Here is a 22,798-nt window from a genome sequence, read left to right as displayed (position 1 = left end):
GACGAATTCATAGCACGCCGGTTTCATGACTACTAGACGTCCAAAACATAATATACAGAATTAAAAGACATTTTGTGTGTCATAAATCATTTTATTATGGCTTTAATTAATCAAAAATTGTTAAAATCTTTCACTGTTAAGAGCTTTGTTTCCGTTTTAATCCACTTTTAATTGAACTAGCATTAGCTAAACAACATATCAATGTATTTAATGGATTCATTGTTATTGTTTATTCATTTCATTTTATTCTAATGAATGCAACTGTCAATGGAACAGTCAGATTCACTCAAAAGCCAGAAGCAGTTTTGTGCAGACAAAGATTTGAGGTCATAGGGGCTATTTCAGAAAAAAACAACAAAAAAGATCACCTGACTATCAGGTTGGCCTTGAGTTAAAGCATGATGGGAAATTGCATGCACTTGTGCCTCGTGATAAAAGTGAACTTTGTCTCTACTGAGATCTTCTATGCTCATATAGAAAAGTGAGAAATAATAATTTGAAAATGCCATAAAACCAAAGGAAAATTACTCTAAAACAGAAACTACAATCAAATGTTCAGCATGTCAAAACTGATTTCTAAATGAGATCACTGCTTACTATTACATAAAAGGAACCTAACATTTCAATTTTGAAAAGAATATAATTCGTCATTGCCTTCGGGGAACTCGCTTTCAAGTTGAGCAAAAACGGTGAGTCAACTTCCTCGAAATGCAAATCGGCATCAAACTGAGGTCACTGTTCATCGGGCGAGAAGATGAGTTCGCTCATTGCGCTGATGTACCGAAGGCCGTCTGGCTGGGTGACCTTCAGTTCGGTCAAGGGGGGCGCCGCCCCGCTGGTGAAGTACCTGAAGGCCGGACTTGGCGACCGCATGGCCTCCAAAAACACCTGGCGTTGAGAAAAAATGCTGAGTCATCGTTACCTGAAGAGACGTTTGGTGCTCGCCAGTCATCTTTTTACATGTCAAAACTTTTACACCATCAACACACAGACTAGGGGTGTGACAAATTATCGAAAGGGTGATATATCGTGATACTTTGTATCCCAAAAGGTTATCGATATGCTCCTGCCAAGAATCGAGATATAGTTATAAAAAGGTGTTAGTTTTTAAAAACAATGAATAAATAAATACATTTTAAAAATGTATATAAATTTAAAAATAAAAAAAATAAAAAAAAAAAGGAACCAACAAGTTGTTATCAAAATCTTCCACCATAATACAACCCCTAGCAAAAAGTATGGAAACACCAGTCTCACTCAGACATTTTATCATTTTTATTTATGTCTTTTTATCATGTCATTTAGCAACAAACTCAGAAAGCTTGAATTCAGAAACTCTAAAAGAAATGAATAAAAAAACATTGTGGTGGTCAGTAAATGTTAATTTTATAAAGCAAGTGCAGGGAAATATTTATGGAATCACTTCATTCTGAGGGGAAAAAATATGGAATCATGAGAAACAAACAAAGAAATAACAATCAAAACACATCTCTAGTATTTAGTAGCACCACCTCTGGCTTTTATGACAACTTGCAGTCTCTGAGGCATGGACTTAAAGTGCATGTGACACGAAAAAGCATGTTTATTTGATAATACACGCGGTATTTTATGCTCCTGAATGATATGGACCGCTTGGATGTGTGTGGAAGCGATCGCTATATTTATTTAGTTTTTTGAATCCCGCGCCACGAAAATGGGTGACTTCCGGCTTCGGTCTTGCATTGAGGAGGAGGGCGCTGTGACTGGTACGCGAGAAGGAGTCCTCTTTACAGCAGTACTGTTGTGCATGAGGACTAAGGATTCAGCTGATTTTGCGGATTAATACGTTTATTTTTCGCATCACGGCAGCCAAACGGCTGCAGAAAAATCTTGCTCTATGAGGGAGAGGCGTGTGCACCTTTTTGGAGTTTCAAAAGATTCCCATTCAACGTGGATATTGGTCAAAGCAAGCCCTATTACTGTGGGACCATTGGACTTACGAGGAAGTGAGTAAACATCTTGTTTTGTATTATGTCAAATACGAATACAGCGATTACTAAGTAAACACTACAAACTGTCTTTAAATAAAGGACTACTTACGTTTGATCATTGATAGGCATGTAAAAAGCTCTCCTCATGCACATTAGCTGCACGTTAGCTGCACAACAACTGTAGCTGCCCTCCTCCGGGGAACGAGCTGTAAATTTCTCTCCGCCGGGCGCTTTGCCGATCCGCAAAGACAATCGACAACCTAGTCGTCATGTCGAATAATCCGGGCTAGTTATGTGTGATTTTCCGCTTCGAAGACTTTGAAACATCACTCGGTTCGGGTTAGCATGTCGGTTAGCTGTCACGCCTCTTGGTTTATTTACATTCTCCGAAGCCGGGGAAAGGAAATGACATATGTCCGATTTAGGTGTCATAAAATATCGTTCGGGAGGTGCGACAGTAAAGGCGAAGTCGACAGTTTTGACCATTATGGAGTAATTTTGCCACGTCATCCTGAATAAGGGCATTTTGATGATTTCATATTCCATTCAGCACAAGACTGTTATTTGTCATGACCATGCCATTTATTTAGCAGTTGGGGAAAATACTTGGACAAAAAGAATATCCTGTAAAAATATTGAAGTAAAGAGACGGAAACAATGACATTTTACAGCTCTCTTCGTCGCGTTTTCCTCGTTGTGAATAGTTCCCCCTCGACGGGCTGACTGGTTCTTCTCAAGCCATTTATTTAGATATTGGGGAAAAATACTTGGATGAAAAGAATATCCTGTAAAAATATTGGAGTAGAGAGACTGAAACAATTACATTTTGCGGCTCTCTTCATTGCGTTTATCTCGTTCTGAATAATTCCCACTCAATGGGCTGAATAGTAAAACCGATGAGCCCAGTCTCCCGCTGACGTCATCCACCTGCTGGAGACGATGCAGCCCTATAATGGTAGGCGTGGCTAACCGGCAGATTAAAAGACTAATTTCTCGTCATCTGCGCTTTGCTAAATTGTTGTATATAGTCGAATCGTCTCAAAATATGATTCTAATTCACATAATAATGCTATTTAAGACTTTTTCTCCTGTCGTATGCTCTTTAATGAGTATTCTTCATCAATTTGGTGCCAACTCTCTTTGATTGCAGTTGCCAGATCATCCATGCAGGCCAGAGCCTTGCTGTGGACCACCACAGCTTATCAATAAGGTTGGGATCTGGGCTATTTGCAGGCCATGGCATTGACTGGATGAGTCTTTCTCCAAGGAATGCTTTAACAGTTTTAGCTCTGTGGCATGATGCATTGTCGTCTTGGAAAATGACGAACATACTTTCAATTGAAGAGATAAGAGAGCTGTCTAAAATTTCAATGTAAACTTGTGCATTTATTGAAGATTTAACCACAGCCATCTCATCAGTGCCTTTGCCGGACATGCAGCCCCATATCATCAAGGACTGAGGGAATTTTGATGTCTTCTTCAGGCAATCATCTTTGTAAATCTCACTGGAACGGCACCAAACAAAAGTTCCAGCATCATCACCTTGTCAAGAGTCAAGAATCTGCATTGGACAAGGTGTCAAGAGTCAAGAATCTGCATTGGACAAGGTAATGATACTGGAACTTTTGTTTGGTGCTGTTCCAGTGAGACCTTAAATGGCCCAAAAATACCTAATTGCCTGCCATTGACTGCCACTGACAGCCATAGACGTTCAATCTGTTTGAAGTGGGAGGGATGGCAGCGAATGAACATTCCCCCCAGTTCAAATAGATTGGACGTCTACTAGTGATAACCTAATTCCAATTCACACTAGAAGCTTGTTTTTCTGTTAATTTGTTGTTTGTAGAATATCCTAGAATGATTTCCTGACCAATATATCGTTAATCGTTGTATTGCCATATCGTCAGATCATCGTTATCATTAGCTTTTTATCGCAAATTGTATCGTATTGTGAGGTACCAAGAGGTTCCCACTCTTAACACAGACCATTTGGCTTTGAATCAACAAAATAACTCTCTACCTTTACGATATCCTCTGTGTCTTGCGCCGCGTTCTGGAAGACGTAACTGCAATGCTGCAGATATCGCTCATATAGGCCCAACGTGTGCGCGTCCACGTGTTGCAGGGACGAGTCGCCGAGCTCTGCCTTCTTCAGATTGACCAGGAAGTCCGTGTTGACCGGGCCGCACTCTATAATACTAACACTGAAGCGTAGATGTTAATCAACGACTTGACAATGCAAAACGTTCAGGACACTAGAGGTCTGACAATATATCGAAAAGGTGAAATATCGCGATACTCTGTAGCACAAAAGGTTATCGATATGCTCCTACCAAGAATCGATATATATCGTTTTAAAAAGGTGAAGGTGTCACTATTAAAAAAAATAAAAAATAAATGTTTTAAAGCGCCCAAAATCTTCCATCTATGTTAGCTCAACGGCTGCCATGGACTGTGCCAGACATCCAATTCATTTTGGTTGGAGTAGGCGTCAAGTGATGTCAATGACACTGAAACCAGAGCATTCACAGACATTCTTTTGTGGCTTTACGGGTCACTTCCTGTTCTTTTAAGGGCATTTACAGGTTACTTCCTGTTGATTTTGAGTCATTTCCTATTCAAGTGACCCGAAATTAATAGGAAGTTACCCATAAATGCAGGAAAATCAACAGAAAGTGACCTGAACTTAATAGGAAGTCACGTGGAAATGCCCTAAAATCAACAGGAAATAACCAATGAATAGGAACTGACCCAAAAATGCCGCAAAATCAACAGGAAGTGACCCGAAATTAATAGAAAGTTTCCCAGAAATGCCCTAAAATCAAAGGTGACTTAAAATTAATAGGAAGTTACCAATAAATGCCCTCGAAATGACCGATGAACAGGAAAAGACCTAGAAATGCCCTAAAATCAACAGAATATGACCGATGAACAGGAAAAGATGCGGAAATGCCGCAAAAACAACAGTAACTGATCCAAAATTAATAGGAAAGGACCCGGAAATACCCCAAAATCAACAGAAGGTGACCCAAAATTAATAGGAAATTACCTGGAAAAGCCCTAAAATCAACAGGAAATAACCGATGAACAGGAAAGGACCCAAAAATGCCCTAAAATCAACAGAAAATGACCGATGAACAGGAAGTGACTCAGAAATGCCCGAAAATCAACAGAAAGTGACCTGGAATTAAAAGGAAGTGACCTGGAAATGCCTCAAAATTAACAGAATGTGGCCCAAAATTAATAGGAAGTGACCCGAAAATGCCCTAAAATCAACAGAAAATGACCGACGAACAGGAAAAGACCCGAAAATGCCGCAAAATCAACAGAAAGTGACCCAAAATTAATAGGAAGTGACCAGGAAATGCCCCAAAATCAACAGAAGGTGACCCAAAATTAATAGGAAGTTACCCGGAAGTGCCCTAAAATCAACAAGAAATAACCGATGAACAGGAAAGGACCCGGAAATGCCGCAGAATCAACAGATTGTGACCCGAAATTAATAGGAAGTGACCCGGAAATGCCCCAAAATCAAAAGAAGATGACCTAAAATTTATAGGAAAAGACCTGGAAATGCCCCAAAATCGACAGAAGGTGACCCAAAATGAATAGGAAGTTATGCGGAAATGCCTTAAAATCAACAGGAAATGACCTATCAACAGGAAAAGACCTGGTAATGCCTCAAAATCCATAGAAAGTGACCCAAAAATGATCGAAAGTTACACGGAAATGCCCAAACATCAACAGGAAATGACCGATGAACAGGACTAGACGCAGAAATGCCACAAAGTCAACAGAAGCTGACCCAAAATTAATCGGAAGTTACCCTGAAATGCTCTAAAATCAACAGAAAATGACCGATGAACAGGAAGTGACTCAGAAATGCCCAAAAATCAACAGAAAATGACCTGGAATTAAAAGGAAGTGAGCTGGAAATGCCTCAAAATTAACAGAATGTGGCCCAAAATTAATTGAAAGTGACCCAAAAATGCCCTAAAATCAACAGAAAATGACCGACGAACAGGAAAAGACCCAAAAATGCCGCAAAATCAACAGAAAGTGACCCCAAATTAATAGGAAGTGACCCAGAAATGCCCTAAAATGAACAGGAAATGACCGACAAACAGGAAAAGACAAGGAAATGCTGCAAAATGAACAGAAAGTAGAGCAGGGCGGTAAACCGAAAATTTACCGTTACCGAAATTCTTCACGATGACCGACGTAATTTTGACCATGTCGGTAAATTCGGTAATTTAATAAAAGAAGAAAAAATAGTCTTTTCATCCCGCTTTGACTCTGTGTTGTTCGGCTATGTTCATTCCCCTTTAAGAAAGCAGACAGTGTGCTTACGTTTGGAGTCACATGGTTTTCAGGAAGCCAATCAAACAGAAGCCCGGCATGCTAACGCTAGCAGCTAACGCTAGCGGCTAACGCTACAAGTAAACGGGATGAAGTCGGGCTCAAGTTAGCTTCGCCAAACTTTCACCCGACATTAAGTAAACTCTTGACGGGTTCCAGATAGGGATGGAAAAACCGAGGCTTTCTGAAACAATGAACCACTTTTAAGACAATTGCCCTAAATTGAATCACTGTTTGACACACTGCAAGAGCCCCATCTACTGGATAAACAGTGCACGTTTCTTTTTAAAAGTAAAGTTGACAAATTGCCTCAGCATTACATATCTTCAATAGAATTAAGTGGATGTCGTCTATTTCAACCAGGAGATCGTGTCGTCATTAAGTGTGATTTACACAATTAAAGTTGACCTCTTTAAGCCTGTGTCATTGCTTTTGTCTGTGAAGATGTGTTCAAAGCAGTATTTGTAATACACGACAGTGCTAGTCTTGTAAGTGGCTCGTCCTAGATGACGGGGAGTAACTATGTATTTTTTATTTTTTGTAAAAATTACAGTACAGTAAGCACAGTGCTTGGGAACAGGAATATTATTTATTGCATACTGTAAGGATTTCGAAAATCATAAGATGTAAATAATTGAGCCGAATAAAAGAAAGGAAAGGTTTGTGAAACATTTTATTTTTTAATTAAGTATACTTTCTGGGGGGCGGGTGGATGTGTCGTATTTGTATCTATTCTAAATATCTAAAGATATGCCACTATCTAGTGTATAACAATGCGGAATGAATTTAATGAAATTCAAGTGATGATATTTTTCAAGTCATACAAGCTGTTATAAATGTTCACACAAGAATTCTTATTGTTTACAAGATTTTTTTTAATACTTAATGTTTAGACTGCATGTGCAATTGTTAAATTGAAAGCTGGTAAATTAATTTAACGAGAAACTGTTAATTTGTATTCCATGCATTGATTCAAATTTTCAAATTATATAACAGTTTGCTTGGGCGAATTTATCGTCATTTATCGTTATCGAGGTAAATCTGCTCAATTTATCGTGATACGTACTTAAGGCCATATCGCCCAGCCCTAACAGAAAGTGACCCAATATTAATAGGAAGTGACCCGGAAATGCCCCAAAATCAAAAGATGACCTAAAATTTATAGGAAAAGACACGGAAATGCCCTAAAATCAACAGAAGGTGACCCAAAATTAATAGAAAGTTATGCGGAAATGCCCTAAAATAAACAGGAAATGACCTATCAACAGGAAAAGACCTTGAAATGCCTCAAAATCCACTGAAAGTGACCCGAAATTGATAGAAAGTTACACAGAAATGCCCAAACATCAACAGGAAATGACCGATGAACAGGACTAGACGCAGAAATGACACAAAATCAACAGAAAGTGACTGGAAATTAATAGGAAGTTATCAGGAAATGCCCTAAAATTAATAGGAAATGACCGATGAACAGGAAGTGACCCAGAAATGCCACAAAATCAACAGAAGCTGACCCAAAATTAATCGGAAGTTACCCAGAAATGCTCAGGAACTGACCGGTGAACAAGAAAAGACCCGGAAATGCCGCAAAATCAACAGAAAACCAATGAACAGGAAAGGACCCGGAAAGGCCGCAAAATTAACAGAAAGTGACCCGAAATCAATAGGAATTCGCGAGCTTTGCATCGCAAATTGTATCGTATCATGAGCTACCCAGAGGTTCCCACTCCTATAAGACACTGACTAGATGTTGAAATGTTGCAGCAGAATGGCCAAGCTCTCGCACGCCCCCTCGATGGCAAACTTGCTGGCGCAGTAGACCTCATTAAAGGGAAGGCCTTCAAAAAAAAGAAGATTCTTCTGATTATTCTGATCTCAGACATTGGGGGATTCAAATCTTACCGTGAAGGCCACCGACGCTGCCTGTCACCAGGATATGACCGCCACGCTGAGCCTTCATCCCGGGTAGGAAGACCTTGATAGTCTGGATGGTACCCAGAAGGTTTACATCCAGAATCTGCTTCATGGAGTCCAAAGAGTGAGCCTCCAGTGGACCCATCAAACCGACACCAGCGTTACAGACTGTAAGAAACAATTATGATACAGCAGTAATTTAGAAAGAAAATGGTAAAACCCCTAATGTTGGCTAAAAAATACAATTATTATTTCATACAAAGGTTGCTAAGCCTTGACACCGTAATTCCACAAGATGGTGCTAAAGTTCTACTTTGATCGCTTTAGCCAGAGCACAAAACCAACAAATTGGTGACCCTTGATTGCCAAACGTATCACATTTGATACACCTAAAATTTCATGATTTTGGACCAATTCAGAATTTTGACAATTCTTTTTTGGGAAAAAAAATGATGGATGCAAGTCAACACATGCATCTGCAGGTTCCATGAGAAAAACAAACAGGATTTAGCAAGGGTTATAAATATCAGAGCACTTATTACACATATTCATTTTGACTTTTCTTTTAACAATTTGGAAAAATATTTTCATTAGGACCTTATTTTTCAAATTTTGGGATTCTCTGATAATTGCTTCATGTTGCAGGTATTTAAGGGTGAACAAAACAACAGGTTCCAGCAAATATACATTTACAGCAAAAAATAAATAAATCTTGGATCTACTATACACCGGAATTCACTGTTTGATTGCCATATTTTATTGACTATCCAGGACAGATTACTAACTCCTGACTTGTGCAGTTGTGGCCCACCAGTGTTGTCACAGATTACTTGAAATAGACATTTAATTACTAGTTACTAGGGGTGTAACGGTTCACAAAAATCTCGGTTCGGTACGTACAGTGGGGTAAAGAAGTATTTAGTCAACCACTAATTGCGCAAGTTCTCCCACTTGAAAATATTAGAGAGGCCTGTAATTGTCAACATCGGTAAACCTCAACCATGAGAGACAGAATATGGAAAAAAAACACAAAAATCACATTGTTTGATTTTTAAAGAATTTATTTGCAAATCACGGTGGAAAAGTTTTGGTCAATACCAAAAGTTCATCTCAATACTTTGTTATGTACCCTTTGTTGGCAATAACGGAGCCCATACGTTTTCTGCAACTCTTCACAAGCTTTTCAGACACTGTTGCTGGTATTTTGGCCCATTCCTCCATGCAGATCTCCTCTAGAGCAGTGATGTTTTGGGGCTGTCGCTGGGTAACAAGGACTTTCAACTCCCTCCTCACCCCGTGGCGTCCAAATGATAACATGAACGGTGAGCAAAAATCCCAGAACCACACGGGGGGACCTAGTGAATGACCTACACAGAGCTGGGACCACAGTAGCAAAGGCTACTAGCAGTAACACAATGCGCCGCCAGGGACTCAAATCCTGCACTGCTACACGTGTCCCCCTGCTGAAGAAAGTACACGTCCAGGCCCGTCTGCGGTTCGCTAGAGAGCATTTGGATGATCCAGAAGAGGACTGAGAGAATGTGTTACGGTCAGATGAAACCAAAATAGAACTTTTTGGTAGAAACACAGGTTCTCCTGTTTGGAGGAAAAAGAATACTGAATTGCACCATACCCACTGTGAAGCATGGGGGTGGAAACGTCATGCTTTGGGGCTGTTTTTCTGCATAGGGACCAGGACGACTGATCTGTGTAAAGGAAAGAATGAATCGGGCCATGAATTGAGAGATTTAGAGTGAAAATCTCCTTCCATCGGCAAGGGCATTGAGGATGAGAAGTGGCTGGGTCTTTCAGCATGACAATGATCCCAAATACACAGCCAGGGCAACAAAGGAGTGGCTTCGTAAGAAGCATTTCAAGTAGAGCCTAGTTCGGGCCTAAAAAATCCAGCCCGACCCGACTCGGCCCGCTGGTATTGAGGCCCGACCCGGCCCGAGCTCGATCACTTAACTAGATTTGCAGGCCCGAGCCCGAAAAACCCAATTTATTTTTTTTTTTATTTTTTTTTTGAGTGACGCGGAAAAAACGCAGCAGCAGCAATTTATTTTCATTTCTTCGAGTTGGCAGAAAAAAACGCAAGTTTTCTTAATGTTTAAATAATCTACATATTTTTTGAGAATTATCAAAGCATTCACGCAACGAAATAACGCTGGGAAAGTTTGTTAAACATATTTCTGAGTGTGTGGGATATTGTTCTCACATGGACGCGCCTCTCTGACAAGGAGAGGGAACAGCAGCAAAAAAATAAAATAAAACTACAAATGCTTTGAAATAACTTTCTTTATTGTAACGACAACAATACCAAAATAAAAAATAAAAATGAAATAAAAGCTTTAAACTGCGGGCTGGCCTTGACTGCAGTCGGCAACTTGCGGCCCCCGCCTCATGTCTTGCTCTTTATTACTGTGAAATAAGGGAAATAATTAGACCGGCTCTGACTAAAAATGGCGATTTGAACAGCAGGATATTATGGCTTATACTTACACTGGTTATATTTTTTGGTCGTCGTCGTGCAGAAATAAAATAAAATCCGTCTTCAGTTTGTTTTTAGCTTCTTTCTGCTAGATATTGGAAAAGTACCAAGAGGATGAGTTGTGTACACTCGGTGCAGAGAGGGAGAAAATGAAAATGAGGGCGGCGCCTCGGCCGTGCGCAAACGGTACAGCGGGAGGACAAGAAGAAAAAGCGGCCGGTGCCACGGCGTTCGTGCACACGCACAAGCAAAAGCGCAATACAGAGAGCCTGCTCTCTTTTTTTTTTTAATAATTTAGTAGTCCGGCATGGCGGCCCGACCCGACCTGACCCGAACGTGAATGCTTAAAATGTGGGCCCGACCAGACCTGGTCTGGTCGGGTTCGGACAAAAAATCTAACCTCTAATTTCAAGGTCCTGGAGTTGCCTAGCCAGTTTCCAGATCTCAACCCCATAGAAAATCTGTGGAGGGAGTTGAAAGTCCGTGTTGCCCAACGACAACCCCAAAACATCACTGCTCTAGAGGAGATCTGCATGGAGGAATGGGTCAAAATACCAGCAACAGTGTGTGAAAAGCTTGTGAAGAGTTACAGAAAACGTTTGGGCTCCGTTATTGCCAACAAAGGGTGCATAACAAAGTATTGAGATGAACTTTTGGTATTGACCATATATTTATTTTCCTCCATGATTTGCAAATAAATTCTTTAAAAATCAAACAATGTGATTTTCTTTTTTTTTTTTTTCCACATTCTGTCTCTCATGGTTGAGGTTTACCCATGTTGACAATTACAGGCATCTCTAATATTTTCAAGCGGGAGAACTTGCACAATTAGTGGTTGACTAAATACTTATTTGCCCCACTGTACCTCGGTTTTGAGGTCACGGTTCGGTTCATTTTCGACACAGTAAGAAAACAAAATGCAAAATATAAATGTGCTAGTTGTTTATTACACCCTTTTGTGCTTTCAACAATAGGAACATTAGCCTATACAAAGCTAGAATTCTGCTCAAAAAGTAGAGGGTATTTATAGATAATCCAACAACAATTTGCCTTTCAGACCCCGCGTATTGGTCAGCTTTCTTTCTGAAAGAAAGAAGAGAAAAGAAGTCCTGTGCTAAAGAGAAAAGCAATCCCAATGACAAAGATTTTAACATGTATTTTACGAATGTAATGCCTAAATGAAACATTTTTTTCTCTTATGAAGTTTTCAAAAGCTTTATTGGTGGATTTTCTCAAGTTAAAGCGCCACACAGAAATTAATAAATTTAATTGTGTAAGCAGGATGTGTGTATTATTATTTCATTACAGGTTTTTTAGCTCATTTCAATTTATTTTATTTAAATGGGCAATTATTTATTTTATTATGTGTTAATATTTTACAAATGTGATGCAGTATTCATTTATATTGTATATTTTATGTTGTATAACTTTAGTACCTATGTGAATATTAGTTCCTAATTGTTTTGTTGTGGTAGGAGGGTTTTGTATTGAACTCGGGGCCGTGTTGGTTATTATTATAGCAGAGAAGACCAAGAGAGTCTGGCTGCAGCCCGCCTCTCTCAGTACCCTGCGCCGCTCGTCTCAGTACCCATCCCGCAGACAGGAAGTGACGCAATATCGCAGCTCTCAGACCGGAAATGACAACATGAAGCAGCGCTCGAGCTCCGAGCTTCCGGTTTTATCGTAATAGTTAGCGTCCATTCGAACGTAAATACTAGTTTACTTTTCTTTTCGCACGTCTTTTATTTTCGGTTTCAGCATCACTCATTATTGTTTAAATAATAATTTATTTACATGCTCCTTAAATTGATTTGGTGTAATCGGGAGATTAACTCTTTAAGCGCGGTCAGTTTGTTAAAGCCTGCTGATTTTACCAAAATGAAAAACACGGTTACAGTACATCAAAATTAAAATACACACTACTGCAATAAAGGTTTAATTAGTGACTGAAAGATCGCCTGTGACCTATCACAGTGTGTACTTTAGTTTGTCAATTGTAAAATATACTCCAATTGAGAATCATTACAAAATTGCTGTCATCCTTACATTTTTATGAACGAACACATTAATATAGCTTCATTACAATTTAATGTATCTAAAACGTAATATTCTCTCAATGTTGCAACCAAACCAATTTTGTCTTTCATTTTGCTACTTAAATTCATTCATGTGGGTGAAGATTCTAATTAACTAATTCAGAAACTATATTAAACTTTCTGCTCCAGGAAAGGCACCTTTATTTCAAACAGAAATGACAAAAGTTGTCATGTGTTAGTTGTTTTTTTCTTTTATCCCAGACAATAGTTGTAGGTTGTTTTAATTACCTGACATTTTTCGGCAAGCACTCCCGCCTTCATCACAGGTAATTAAAACTACCTACAACTAACATCTGGGATAAAAGAAAAAAAAACAACTAATTTATAAGTGTAGAAAAATGAACTCAATACAACCAGTTCTGATGTGGTAAACTTTATTTTTTTAGTTTTATTATTTTTTATTATTATTGAGAGAATAGATCTTTTCTTTAGTCAACAATCTCCTCAAAAAAGGTAAATCCATCTTCCAGATGGTTGAAACAGAACTTGAATGGCTCCAAGACATTGTAGTTCGTGCTCATCCTCTTCCATCTGCAGGATGCTTGGGAACTCCTACTGCATTGATTTTTTTTTTCCCCCTAGCCCTGTCCGAGGCTTTTGTGCTGTCTTGCACAATCCTTTTACCAAAACTGTTCATTGGAAAAGAGAAAGAAAAGAGCTATTTGAATATTACATAAGTAAAATAAAAATGATGCTTTGTTAATTTTATACTTGATTTTTCTTTTCAGGCATTGCATTAAACTAGGTATATAAACAATCTTACCATTTTTTCCCGCCATATCTTTTTGGAGTGGGCCACCACTAACTTGAAGGAGCTGTGGTTGCACCTCTTCCTAAAAATAAATCAGTGAATAAAGGGGGGCATGTTCAAAAGTGCGTCAGAGTAATGGACACTAAAAAGTCTTTAAAAGCTGACCTCACCAATTATATTCAAATTTCTCTTCTGTAACTGATAGACTGGTGGCACTTCACCCTGCAGTAATGCTTTTGCCTCATCTGTCCAATGGGCAAACTCTTTCCTGTGGCTCACATAAGTTGAAAAAATACAAAAATAAGTATTCCACATTTTCCAACAAAGAATTAAGGTGCTGTGCACCTACTTTCCTATGAATGCCATATCAACAGTTTCAAAGACTTACCATGCACCCAAGTTTGAAATTGTCCGCTAGCAATATACACCACCACTTCCTCAGAGTTGGCATATCAGTCTAACAAAAATTAAAAACAAGTGTAAATAAAGAATAACGACAAGGATATTTTGTAGCCCAATTTGAATGATTCGGTGAACTTCATTTTACAATGGTTAAACTCAAAGAGAGCATCCAGAACAGTGCAAAGAGCATACTACAAATGGATAAATGAATACAAATATCACAGAGGACAAAATTGGACAGTTAAACTCACCTACCATCAACATGAAGATGCCACAGTCCTTCCCCTATGGCTGTCCCGGAAAACCCTAACGTAAGAATTTAACCGAGTCACTTCCTTCAAGTTTTGAATCAATGAATATACACACTTTTACAAATACCTCTATTTCACTTCCAATCCTCTCTTTCCATGTCCCCCTGTTGATTGACTGTCAACGTTTTCTGCAATTGAAAATATAGGTTCATATTAAATACAGTAGTTTAACAATTACAAACGTGTTTCCATGCATAAGAACACCAACCAGTCAGGTTTAAATGATTCATGCAAACAAAACAAGGGCGTAGGTTTGCATAGGGACGGTAGGGACATAACACGACCAACTTTTCAGGATGCTAAAGTTGTCCCCACCAACTTTTCAGCAACCTTATTTGCATTATATTCGTCCCTACCAATGTTGAGACCGGGCCAACGTCCTTGAAACAAAACATTCGCAATTTTAGAATTTTGCTTCAAATGATTGGATGAATCATCTGGAGTGCAATTCTGCTTTAATTGAAGGGGCAACATAAAAGGATCGACTGGAACATACCTTCAAAACCAAACAAGGCTATTCTGGATCATCATGGAAACGCCATGCCAATATGAATGGATACTGAATTTCATTAGAGATAACAATAGTTCCCTGATCTCATGATTGGATCTGTTTTTCTTCCCACAAATAATTGGAATTTGGGTCATTTAATTTGTTATGATTTGACTGTTCTTTGAAAATGAACCAATGCTCCAAGTTGTAGTTGTTACTAATCAGCCTTACAGGCAAATGCATGTGTGGGTCACATCCTGTAGGCTTTCACCATGTTGCAACAACATAGGGGTCAGCCACAAATATGGTCCTTCCCTGAAAAATACATAATCTATACACACGGACATATGTTATATAAATACAAACGTACGCAGACACCTACATGAGCCCATACAAGCATTCTGTAGGCTACATAGTTAAAATACCCTACACACGCCAAAAAATACTTTTTTATACCTTTGAATGAGCTACTTGTTAGACAAGTTATAAATATGCATTTCATATCTGCAAAAAACAAACACAAAAAGTTACATTTTACTTAATTGTACAAGTGACATTATGTTCTTTAGAGAAACTAAATCCTCAAAATTCACAGTTGATTCCATTTCATTGTTCAGGCCAACGTTCCAAAAGTCAGCACGTGTCAATCAAACTTTCTTTTTTTAGACAATCAACACCATTTCTGGCCTCTTTATATTCAAGATTTGCATAAGCTAATGAGAATGTTGATTGGTTAAATAAACAAAGAGTAAATAATCAATTATGTCCAATTGTTAACTAATATAAGGAATAATAAGCCTATCCAGATTTCCACTGAGCACAACATTTGTCTCAGACATAAAAACATACCAGCCGTTCCTGGGCAGGATGAGTTTGAACCGTCCATGAAGCTCGGCATGGTCTTATATTGTCACCATTGGTCCTGTCTGCCACGTGGGTTTTACTGTGTTCGATGTCTATCAAAAAAAAAGTGTGAAGCACAGTCCAAAATCTAAAGTACATTACTACTTATGCTACTTACTTCCATTTGGATCTGTGTGACATCCCTGTATCTGCATGGGAAGACTACCATTTGGGGGTCGTGATTTAGTTTCTTCCCAGTGGGGTGGTGATCTTGGAGCTAGTAAAAAAAAACAAAATAATGAAAAAATATATAGCTAAGCAGAGTAACAATATCAAGAAAAAATTACAACCTTGTCCTATTTGGATCATGTGACAACATTCAAACGACAAAGGACCAGACAAAACAAATGAAGGCAAAACAACAACACCATACAACAACAAAAACAGCGAGCTGCGAATTGCAGGCATGTACATAATGAAAAATAAGAGTGCAATATAATGAAAACTACACAAAGAAGACTGTTCATTGTGAAAAAAAAAATGTAAAAAGCATTAGCAGCATTAGCCAATTCGCTGCTGAATTCATCAGTACGTATTAAACAATATAAGTAGAGCAAAGCCACATGCAGTTAGTAAAGGAATACATTATTTAAATTACATTAAGAATACTAGATATAAGTACGGTCTTTTCAACTCAGAATAAACACTTCATATTTTCACCGCAAGTGTTGTTTAACTATTTAACATTTTTAAACATGCATACGCTTTTAAAAACTTTTTTTCAGTGCGGCCACTTACCGTGTTTTCTTCGCGAGAGGTGAAATAACGTAACTTGTTTTCGTCGCAAGGGTTGACGAGAATTCCGGTCTGAGGGGACTGAGAGCGGCGGTATTGCATCATTTCCTGTCTGCGGGATGGGTACTGAGAAGAGCGGCGCAGGGTACTGAGAGAGGCGGGCTGCAGCCAGACTCCTCTCGAGAAGACAGCAGTAAATCAACAAAGACAAGTCAACTGTGCCCCGATGTACCACTCAAGAGATCTGATGGACTCAAAAAGTAGGTTACGATTGCATATTAGAATCAACCGGATCCACCGTATTTTTACACGAGTGACTTCCGGCCCGATCCTAGCTACCGGTGTTCGGCCATTCCTTACCACGCGGCAAAACGTCTACACAATGCTCAGGGCGCTTGCGCATGCATTCACACGCATGCGCACATCGGTTAGAGGCGGCGATTACTCACTATTGTTTTTATTTAGTTATTTAGAATCTTTTCACAGCATCAAAGATACTTTTTGCATGTATTACCCTCTCATACTTTTACCCATTGTTTTTTTGTGTTAGCTTTGAAGCAGTTGACCACATTAGTCACGTAGCGTGTTTAAACCGTCCTTATTTGATTTAACTACATTTAAGTATTTTCTGCAGGCATTTTTTTAGTACCTTATTCCTGTATGCATCTAAACAAAACAAGTTTAGAGCGCACGGTAGTACTTTAGGTGTCAAATTCGACGTTTCGCCGATGTAGGTTATTTTGGCAGAACACCGGTAGTACTGTTGACGCCGGAGGGCCGCGGCCATGGACATGGAAACGTCAAGAGACATGAGGCCAGTGCTACACCTGCCCCCATGGGCGGATCTTCTATTCAGGTGAAGTAGGTGACCGCCCTAGACCCCCAACCAGTAGGGGGCCCCCAACCAGCTGCCCGTGCCCCCAACAAGCAAGGGCTTGGGCCACCGGAGCCAGCAGCAACCCCAACTATTCGTCATGTATAATTATGTCAGCATACCCAACAAACAAATAACAAAACAAAAAAGAAAGCCATTTGAATGCTGCATTTATATTATCTCCCCCACACAAACACGCACTACAATGGACTGTTCCACGACGACGGACTGAGTATCAGTCGCTTAGCTTCATTTAGCGCCGTTTAGCTTCGCCTAGCTCCGTTTAGCATCGCTTAGCTGTTCGTTAGCTTCACTTAGCTCTCCTGCGTTTTTCACCCCACTAAGCTCGCTATTTTTACAGCTCACTTGCTACTTTGCACGTCGGCTATCGTTTATTTCGAACACGTGCTCTCCATGAGAAGTGCAGTGAGGGAGAAGTTGAGAATAGGCCGGAGGCCGCTGATGCCTCTTTTAACTTTCTTCTTCTTCTTCACACCGAACATAAAATACACGACAGCACACCCTGTGGCGAAACATTGCAGTACAGTTCCAATCAGTCATACAATAACACTCAACAGCTGGTTAACAGCATTTGCTAAAAATTAAATCTATTAGTGACACCACAAGCAATGACGAAGAAAGTTTTTTTACGGAGTGTAAAGCTTTCGGTTAGCGGTTTAGCGAACGTACCTCCGGTGAACATTTCAAAATAAAAGCACATCATGTTCGTCATATAAATAACGATTTCTGGAGTTAATCCCACATAATTCAGAATTAATATTATAATATGTTGAGTAAATACTACAGAATACAGATTCTACACTAAGAATAGCTTTCAAATTACATTATTTATGACAAATATGATTGGCAATGAATAATTATTATAATTATTTTACTACTATTACATATAGTAGTATACTATAATAATAATGCTAGAATTTTTTTAAAGAATTGTTTTAAATAATGTTGGTAAGGCAAAGTCAATTTTCTGAATCTGTTTACTTTCCATTCTTTTGCACTAGTACATGCTATCAGCATTTAACCTCATTGTTTATTCCTAAAGATGTCCCGATCGATCGAGATGCCGATCGATCAGGTCCATTTTCAAAGTACCGGAATCGGCAAAAAAATATCGGACATGCCTTTTTTTAATATATATATTTTTTTATTTAAATCGTTTTCTAATTGTATTTAAAGTTACAGACAAAATGTCTTACACTCATCCAGAGTAGTTTTAGCTTAAAGTAGGGCTATCAAATTTATTGCGTTAACGGCGGTAATTTTTTTTTTTTTTAATCACGTTAAATAATTAACGCCTGCGCTGCACGACCCACTCATGCATTGTCACGTTCAATCTATAAAGACGCCGTTTTACCTATAGATAGCGCTAACAGGCAGCGTATAATGAGAAATTTGACAGCCTTTGGAGCCATTTTTTATGTGGCTAAAGCCTTACAATACCTCTCTCAGCAATTAAAAATGACGTGGGAGGCAATGTGGGAAAGAAAGGTAGTAGTTGATCATTTTCTTAACACCCTATGTTCTTTCCCAACACAGAGAAGATATATCAATTGGTGCCCCTACGCACAGTCATGGTTGCACTTCCCATCATGCATTTGGGCAGAAGTTAAATGGCTGCAGTATCATTTACTGAAAGCTCAACAAATACACTAGATGGCAATATTTAGTCACAATATATAAAGTCACATTTGTCCTTTAAGAATTACAAGTCTTTCTATCCGTGGATCCCTCTCACAGAAAGAATGTTAATAATGTAAATGCCATTTTGAGGATTTATTGTCATAATAAACAAATACTGTACTTATGTACTGTATGTTGAATGTATATATTCGTCCGAGTTTTATTCATTTTTTTCTTAATGCATTGCCAAAATGTATATGATCGGGAAAAATTTTTAGGAAAGATTGGAATTGAATCGGGAGCAAAAAAAAAAAGCAATCGGATCGGGAAATATCGGAATCGGCAGATACTCAAACTAAAACGATCGGGATCGGATCGGGAGCAAAAAAACATGATCGGAACAACCCTATTTATTTGTGATTAATTATTGTTATTTACATGATTATTTGTACTTTAATAAAGAATGTAAGTGTTCCAAAATGGTTTTGTGAATTACTAAGCGTCAACAAAAATGTCATTGCTCAATTAGTAAAAAAAAAAAAAATTTAGATTAGTCGACTAATCGTAAAACTAGTCGGCTGACTAATCAGGAGAAGATTTGTCGTTTAGGACAGCTCTGGTGTACCGGAACATATTTCCTCCACACCCTTCTCACCTTTTTAACCCCTGACCCATGAAGAGGGCTCCTGGATATGTCCGCCTTCGGCCCCAAAATTGCCAAGTCCACCACTGCCTACCCCCAGTCAATGTCTTCACCTGCTCTGCCTGTGACAAGCAGTGTGGATTGCAGTATGGCTCAGCAGCCACATGAAGTGGACTCACAAAAATATAGACCAATTGTCATCATCACAGACGCATGTTGTTAAACACAAGCCTTTGTTAATATTAAGAAATTCCTCAGAAATTTAGCATCACGTTCCAATTTTGTCGACTCGTCGAAGGTCCCTATTAGTGTAAAAAATATCGAAACCGTACCTAGAATGTCCACACGCTTCTCAGCAACCTTATCCCGGGCTTCAAGGATGGACTGGCAATCTGTGACATCCATCTGCAGAATATCCAGCGTGTCCTTGTGTAGGCCTTTGACGCTCTCCAGAAGACGCTCTTTCTTGGCCAGGTTCCGCATGGTGGCGTAAACTTAAAAAACACAAAAAAAGGAGAATTAATTGGCAGGGAACCAGAATCAGAGAGTCCAACCTAAGCCTCAGAACTGTGCTGCAGACACGCTAACCTTTAGATTACTTTTCTGTCCCTAGATTTTTTTCAAAGAAAAACTGTGATCACCTTTGAACAGTTGTTCCGGGTCCGAAGCTAAACGAACCGCCAAACTGAGGCCAATTCCGGAGGAGCAGCCTGTGATCAATACCACCTTCTTGTCCATGCTGCCAACGACAACTAATGGACTCTGGGGTGTTTTCCTATTTCTCCTCTCACAAGGCCACTTCCTAACTAAACATCTTCTCATATTATCATTATCAGCCACCTGCAGACCTCCCGTTGTTTCCCATGTCCTTGCTTTTATTACATGACATGGGAAGTGCAAGACTTTTTCTTCGTCTGTGAAGGCCTAAAGTACTCTAAACACATTGCATGAGTAATAGGAGTGTTGATGTCTTTAACACCAGGGGGCAGTAGAACTTCTCACTTCTCTCAAAAGCTCCATTGAACCAAACATAGGAAGTGAGTTGAACAAGTAGGTTTGGGAAGATTTGGCTAACTCACGACATCGGCGTCACTAGGTTTTAAGAACAGGGGGAGCTTAGTCCCCAGAAGTTGCACAGGATGTAAGTGGACGTAGTGTACAGGCACAAAACTTCACAAACAACTAACAAAGACTGATAATTTATACAACCCCTAGCAAAAAGTATGGAATCACCAGTCTCGGACGAGCACTCACTCAGTCATTTTATCATTTAGAACAAGCTCAGATAAAAAGCTTGAAAAAAATGATGAATTAGTTCAAAAGTGGAACTCTGTAGCATTCAGAAACACTAAAAGAAATGAATAAAAAAAACATCGTGGTGGTCAGTAAATGTTACTTATAGACAGGGGTGAAAGTGGCTAGAATTTCTTGCCAGAACTCCCCGACGCGAAGGTTGCCATGGAGCCAGAAATTTTATTTATTTATATTTTTTCTTTTTTTTTTGGGGGGGGGGGGGGGGGTGTCAAACCTCTTACACTACTGAAATGCAAAGTAAACTGTTTTAGCACAGTTATTTCTATAACACATACAAACACTGATTTTCATTCAAAATTGTATTTTTTTTTTAACAAAAACAGCAATAACCCAAACCTCCAGCTCCTAATTTTTATTTTCCCTCATTTCCTCACATGCCTCACAAATACCAAATCTCAATTTTAACCACTTAAGAACATAGGATGTATATTAAAGTTGAAGTTAATGTAAACATTTACTTTTTGGTTGTTTTTTAATAACAAAGATATGAGCTACATACATTTTTTTCCACATTCTGTCTGTCATGGTTGAGGTTTACCCATGTTGACAATTACAGGCATACACACACATATACTTTATATCAGGGGTGGGCAAACCGGTCCTCGAGGGCCGCAGTGGGTCCTGGTTTTTGTTCCAACTGATCCAGCACAAAGCTTTTAACCAATGAGGTTTCAATGGAAACAAGAAGCACCTGACTCCAATCAACTGATTGCACTTATAACTAGGGCTGTCAAAATTATTGCGTTAACGCGCGGTAATTAATTTTTTAAATTAATCACGTTAAAATATTTGACGCAATTAACGCACATGTCCCGCTCAGACAGTATTCTGCCTTTTGGTAAGTTTTACAGCAAGGATTTTTGTGCTGTCTAACAGCGAACCCTTGTGGTCGCTTTGCGACATGGTTTATTGTTGTCTTGCCAGTTCAATATGGCTGCACGACGTCTCGGGCTGACGCCTATGTTGTAATGTTGTGCTTATATGATCCTTGGACAAGATTTGTCTGTAAGTATGGTTGTTGTAAAGAATGTACATATTATGTTAGTAAGCGAAATGTTATATTTTTTTGTATGAGACGCTTTTTGTTTATGTTTAGTGAACCTGTATAGCGTGCTAAGCTAACGTTGTTGCTAATGCAATGCTTGTGTACTTTTTTCTGTAGTTTTACAACAGTCTAAAGAGGACAATGGTTTGAGGCCATTTTATTAATAAATCAGATGAAAAAGGAAGAAGTCTGATTATTATGACGTCGTTCACTAGCTGTCTAGCTTTGGAAAAAGTAGACGCTTCGGAGTGAGGACAGCATAGACAGATTTAAATGACAGTAGAGTGAAATGCCCACTACAGTCCTTATGTACCGCATGTTGAATGTATATATCCATCTTGTGTCTTATCTTTCCATTCCAACAATTTATTTTACAGAATATATATATAATTTACAGAAAAATATGGCATATTTTATCGATGGTTTGAATCGATTAATTACAATTAATTAATTTTTAAGCTGTAATTAACTCGATTAAAAATTTTAATCGTTTGACAGCCCTACTTATAACCAGTGTTGTTAATTTTACTTTAAAAAAGTAATTAATTACAGTTACAAATTACTTCTCCCAAAAAGTAATTGCGTTAGTAACTCAGTTACCTGAATGTAAGAGTAATTAGTTACTTGGAAAAATAACTAGTGGTAATTTTTTTTTTCTCAAAAAAACAAAAAAAAATAAAATAAAAGACAGGTCACGCAATGTGAAGTTTAAAGGCTTTGGGGGACATTGGCCCTAGCCCAATTCTTTACCCTCCACTTAACTAGACACAAGGGTATTGCGATTACTAGATAGTAACCTTTGCTATGTGTGGAAGTCATTTAAAGTTGTGAATCAACCGTTAAAGTTGTTAAAATTGCT

General features: G+C 38.8%; 1 protein-coding gene and 1 long non-coding RNA gene across 6 annotated transcripts; both read right to left on the bottom strand.

Annotated features, from left to right (window-relative positions):
* Positions 1 to 80: 80 nt before the first annotated feature.
* hsd17b1 (hydroxysteroid (17-beta) dehydrogenase 1) lies at positions 81 to 20,517 on the bottom strand. The gene is made up of 6 exons (XM_057861457.1): positions 20,222 to 20,517; positions 19,913 to 20,074; positions 8,232 to 8,411; positions 8,074 to 8,167; positions 3,991 to 4,174; positions 81 to 888 (listed from the first exon to the last, which is right to left on the bottom strand). Exons 1-6 carry the CDS (start codon positions 20,400 to 20,402, stop codon positions 733 to 735), a joined length of 957 nt encoding a protein of 318 aa, XP_057717440.1. The 5' UTR covers positions 20,403 to 20,517; the 3' UTR covers positions 81 to 732.
* Positions 13,180 to 18,091, bottom strand: LOC130932075 (uncharacterized). 5 transcript variants are annotated; one of them, XR_009067350.1, is made up of 9 exons: positions 16,426 to 18,088; positions 15,806 to 15,904; positions 15,634 to 15,740; positions 14,362 to 14,422; positions 14,239 to 14,289; positions 13,970 to 14,038; positions 13,752 to 13,855; positions 13,594 to 13,663; positions 13,183 to 13,459 (listed from the first exon to the last, which is right to left on the bottom strand). It is a non-coding gene; the product is annotated as an uncharacterized LOC130932075 (long non-coding RNA). The 5 variants fall into 5 exon arrangements; XR_009067352.1 differs by having other exon boundaries at positions 13,180 to 13,459; positions 14,235 to 14,289; positions 15,806 to 18,091; XR_009067353.1 differs by having other exon boundaries at positions 13,180 to 13,459; positions 13,752 to 13,849; positions 14,235 to 14,289; positions 15,806 to 18,091.
* Positions 20,518 to 22,798: the final 2,281 nt, after the last annotated feature.

Source organism: Corythoichthys intestinalis, chromosome 16 (genome assembly GCF_030265065.1).
Source record: "Corythoichthys intestinalis isolate RoL2023-P3 chromosome 16, ASM3026506v1, whole genome shotgun sequence".
NCBI classification, from domain to species: Eukaryota; Metazoa; Chordata; class Actinopteri; order Syngnathiformes; family Syngnathidae; genus Corythoichthys; species Corythoichthys intestinalis.
Note: the sequence above shows the minus strand (reverse complement) of the source record. Positions and strands in the feature narration are given on the sequence as shown.

What these genes read in the sequence shown, in the direction of transcription:
- hsd17b1 (XM_057861457.1), bottom strand. Translation starts at nt 20,402, where the DNA reads ATGAGAAGATGTTTAGTTAGGAAGTGGCCTTGTGAGAGGAGAAATAGG. An exon ending in GAAGCGTGTGGACATTCTAG is followed by an intron (nt 8,412 to 19,912) that starts GTACGGTTTCGA and finishes TGTTTCTTACAG; the next exon opens with TCTGTAACGCTGGTGTCGGT. An exon ending in ACACAGAGGATATCGTAAAG is followed by an intron (nt 889 to 3,990) that starts GTAGAGAGTTAT and finishes TCTCAACGCCAG; the next exon opens with GTGTTTTTGGAGGCCATGCG.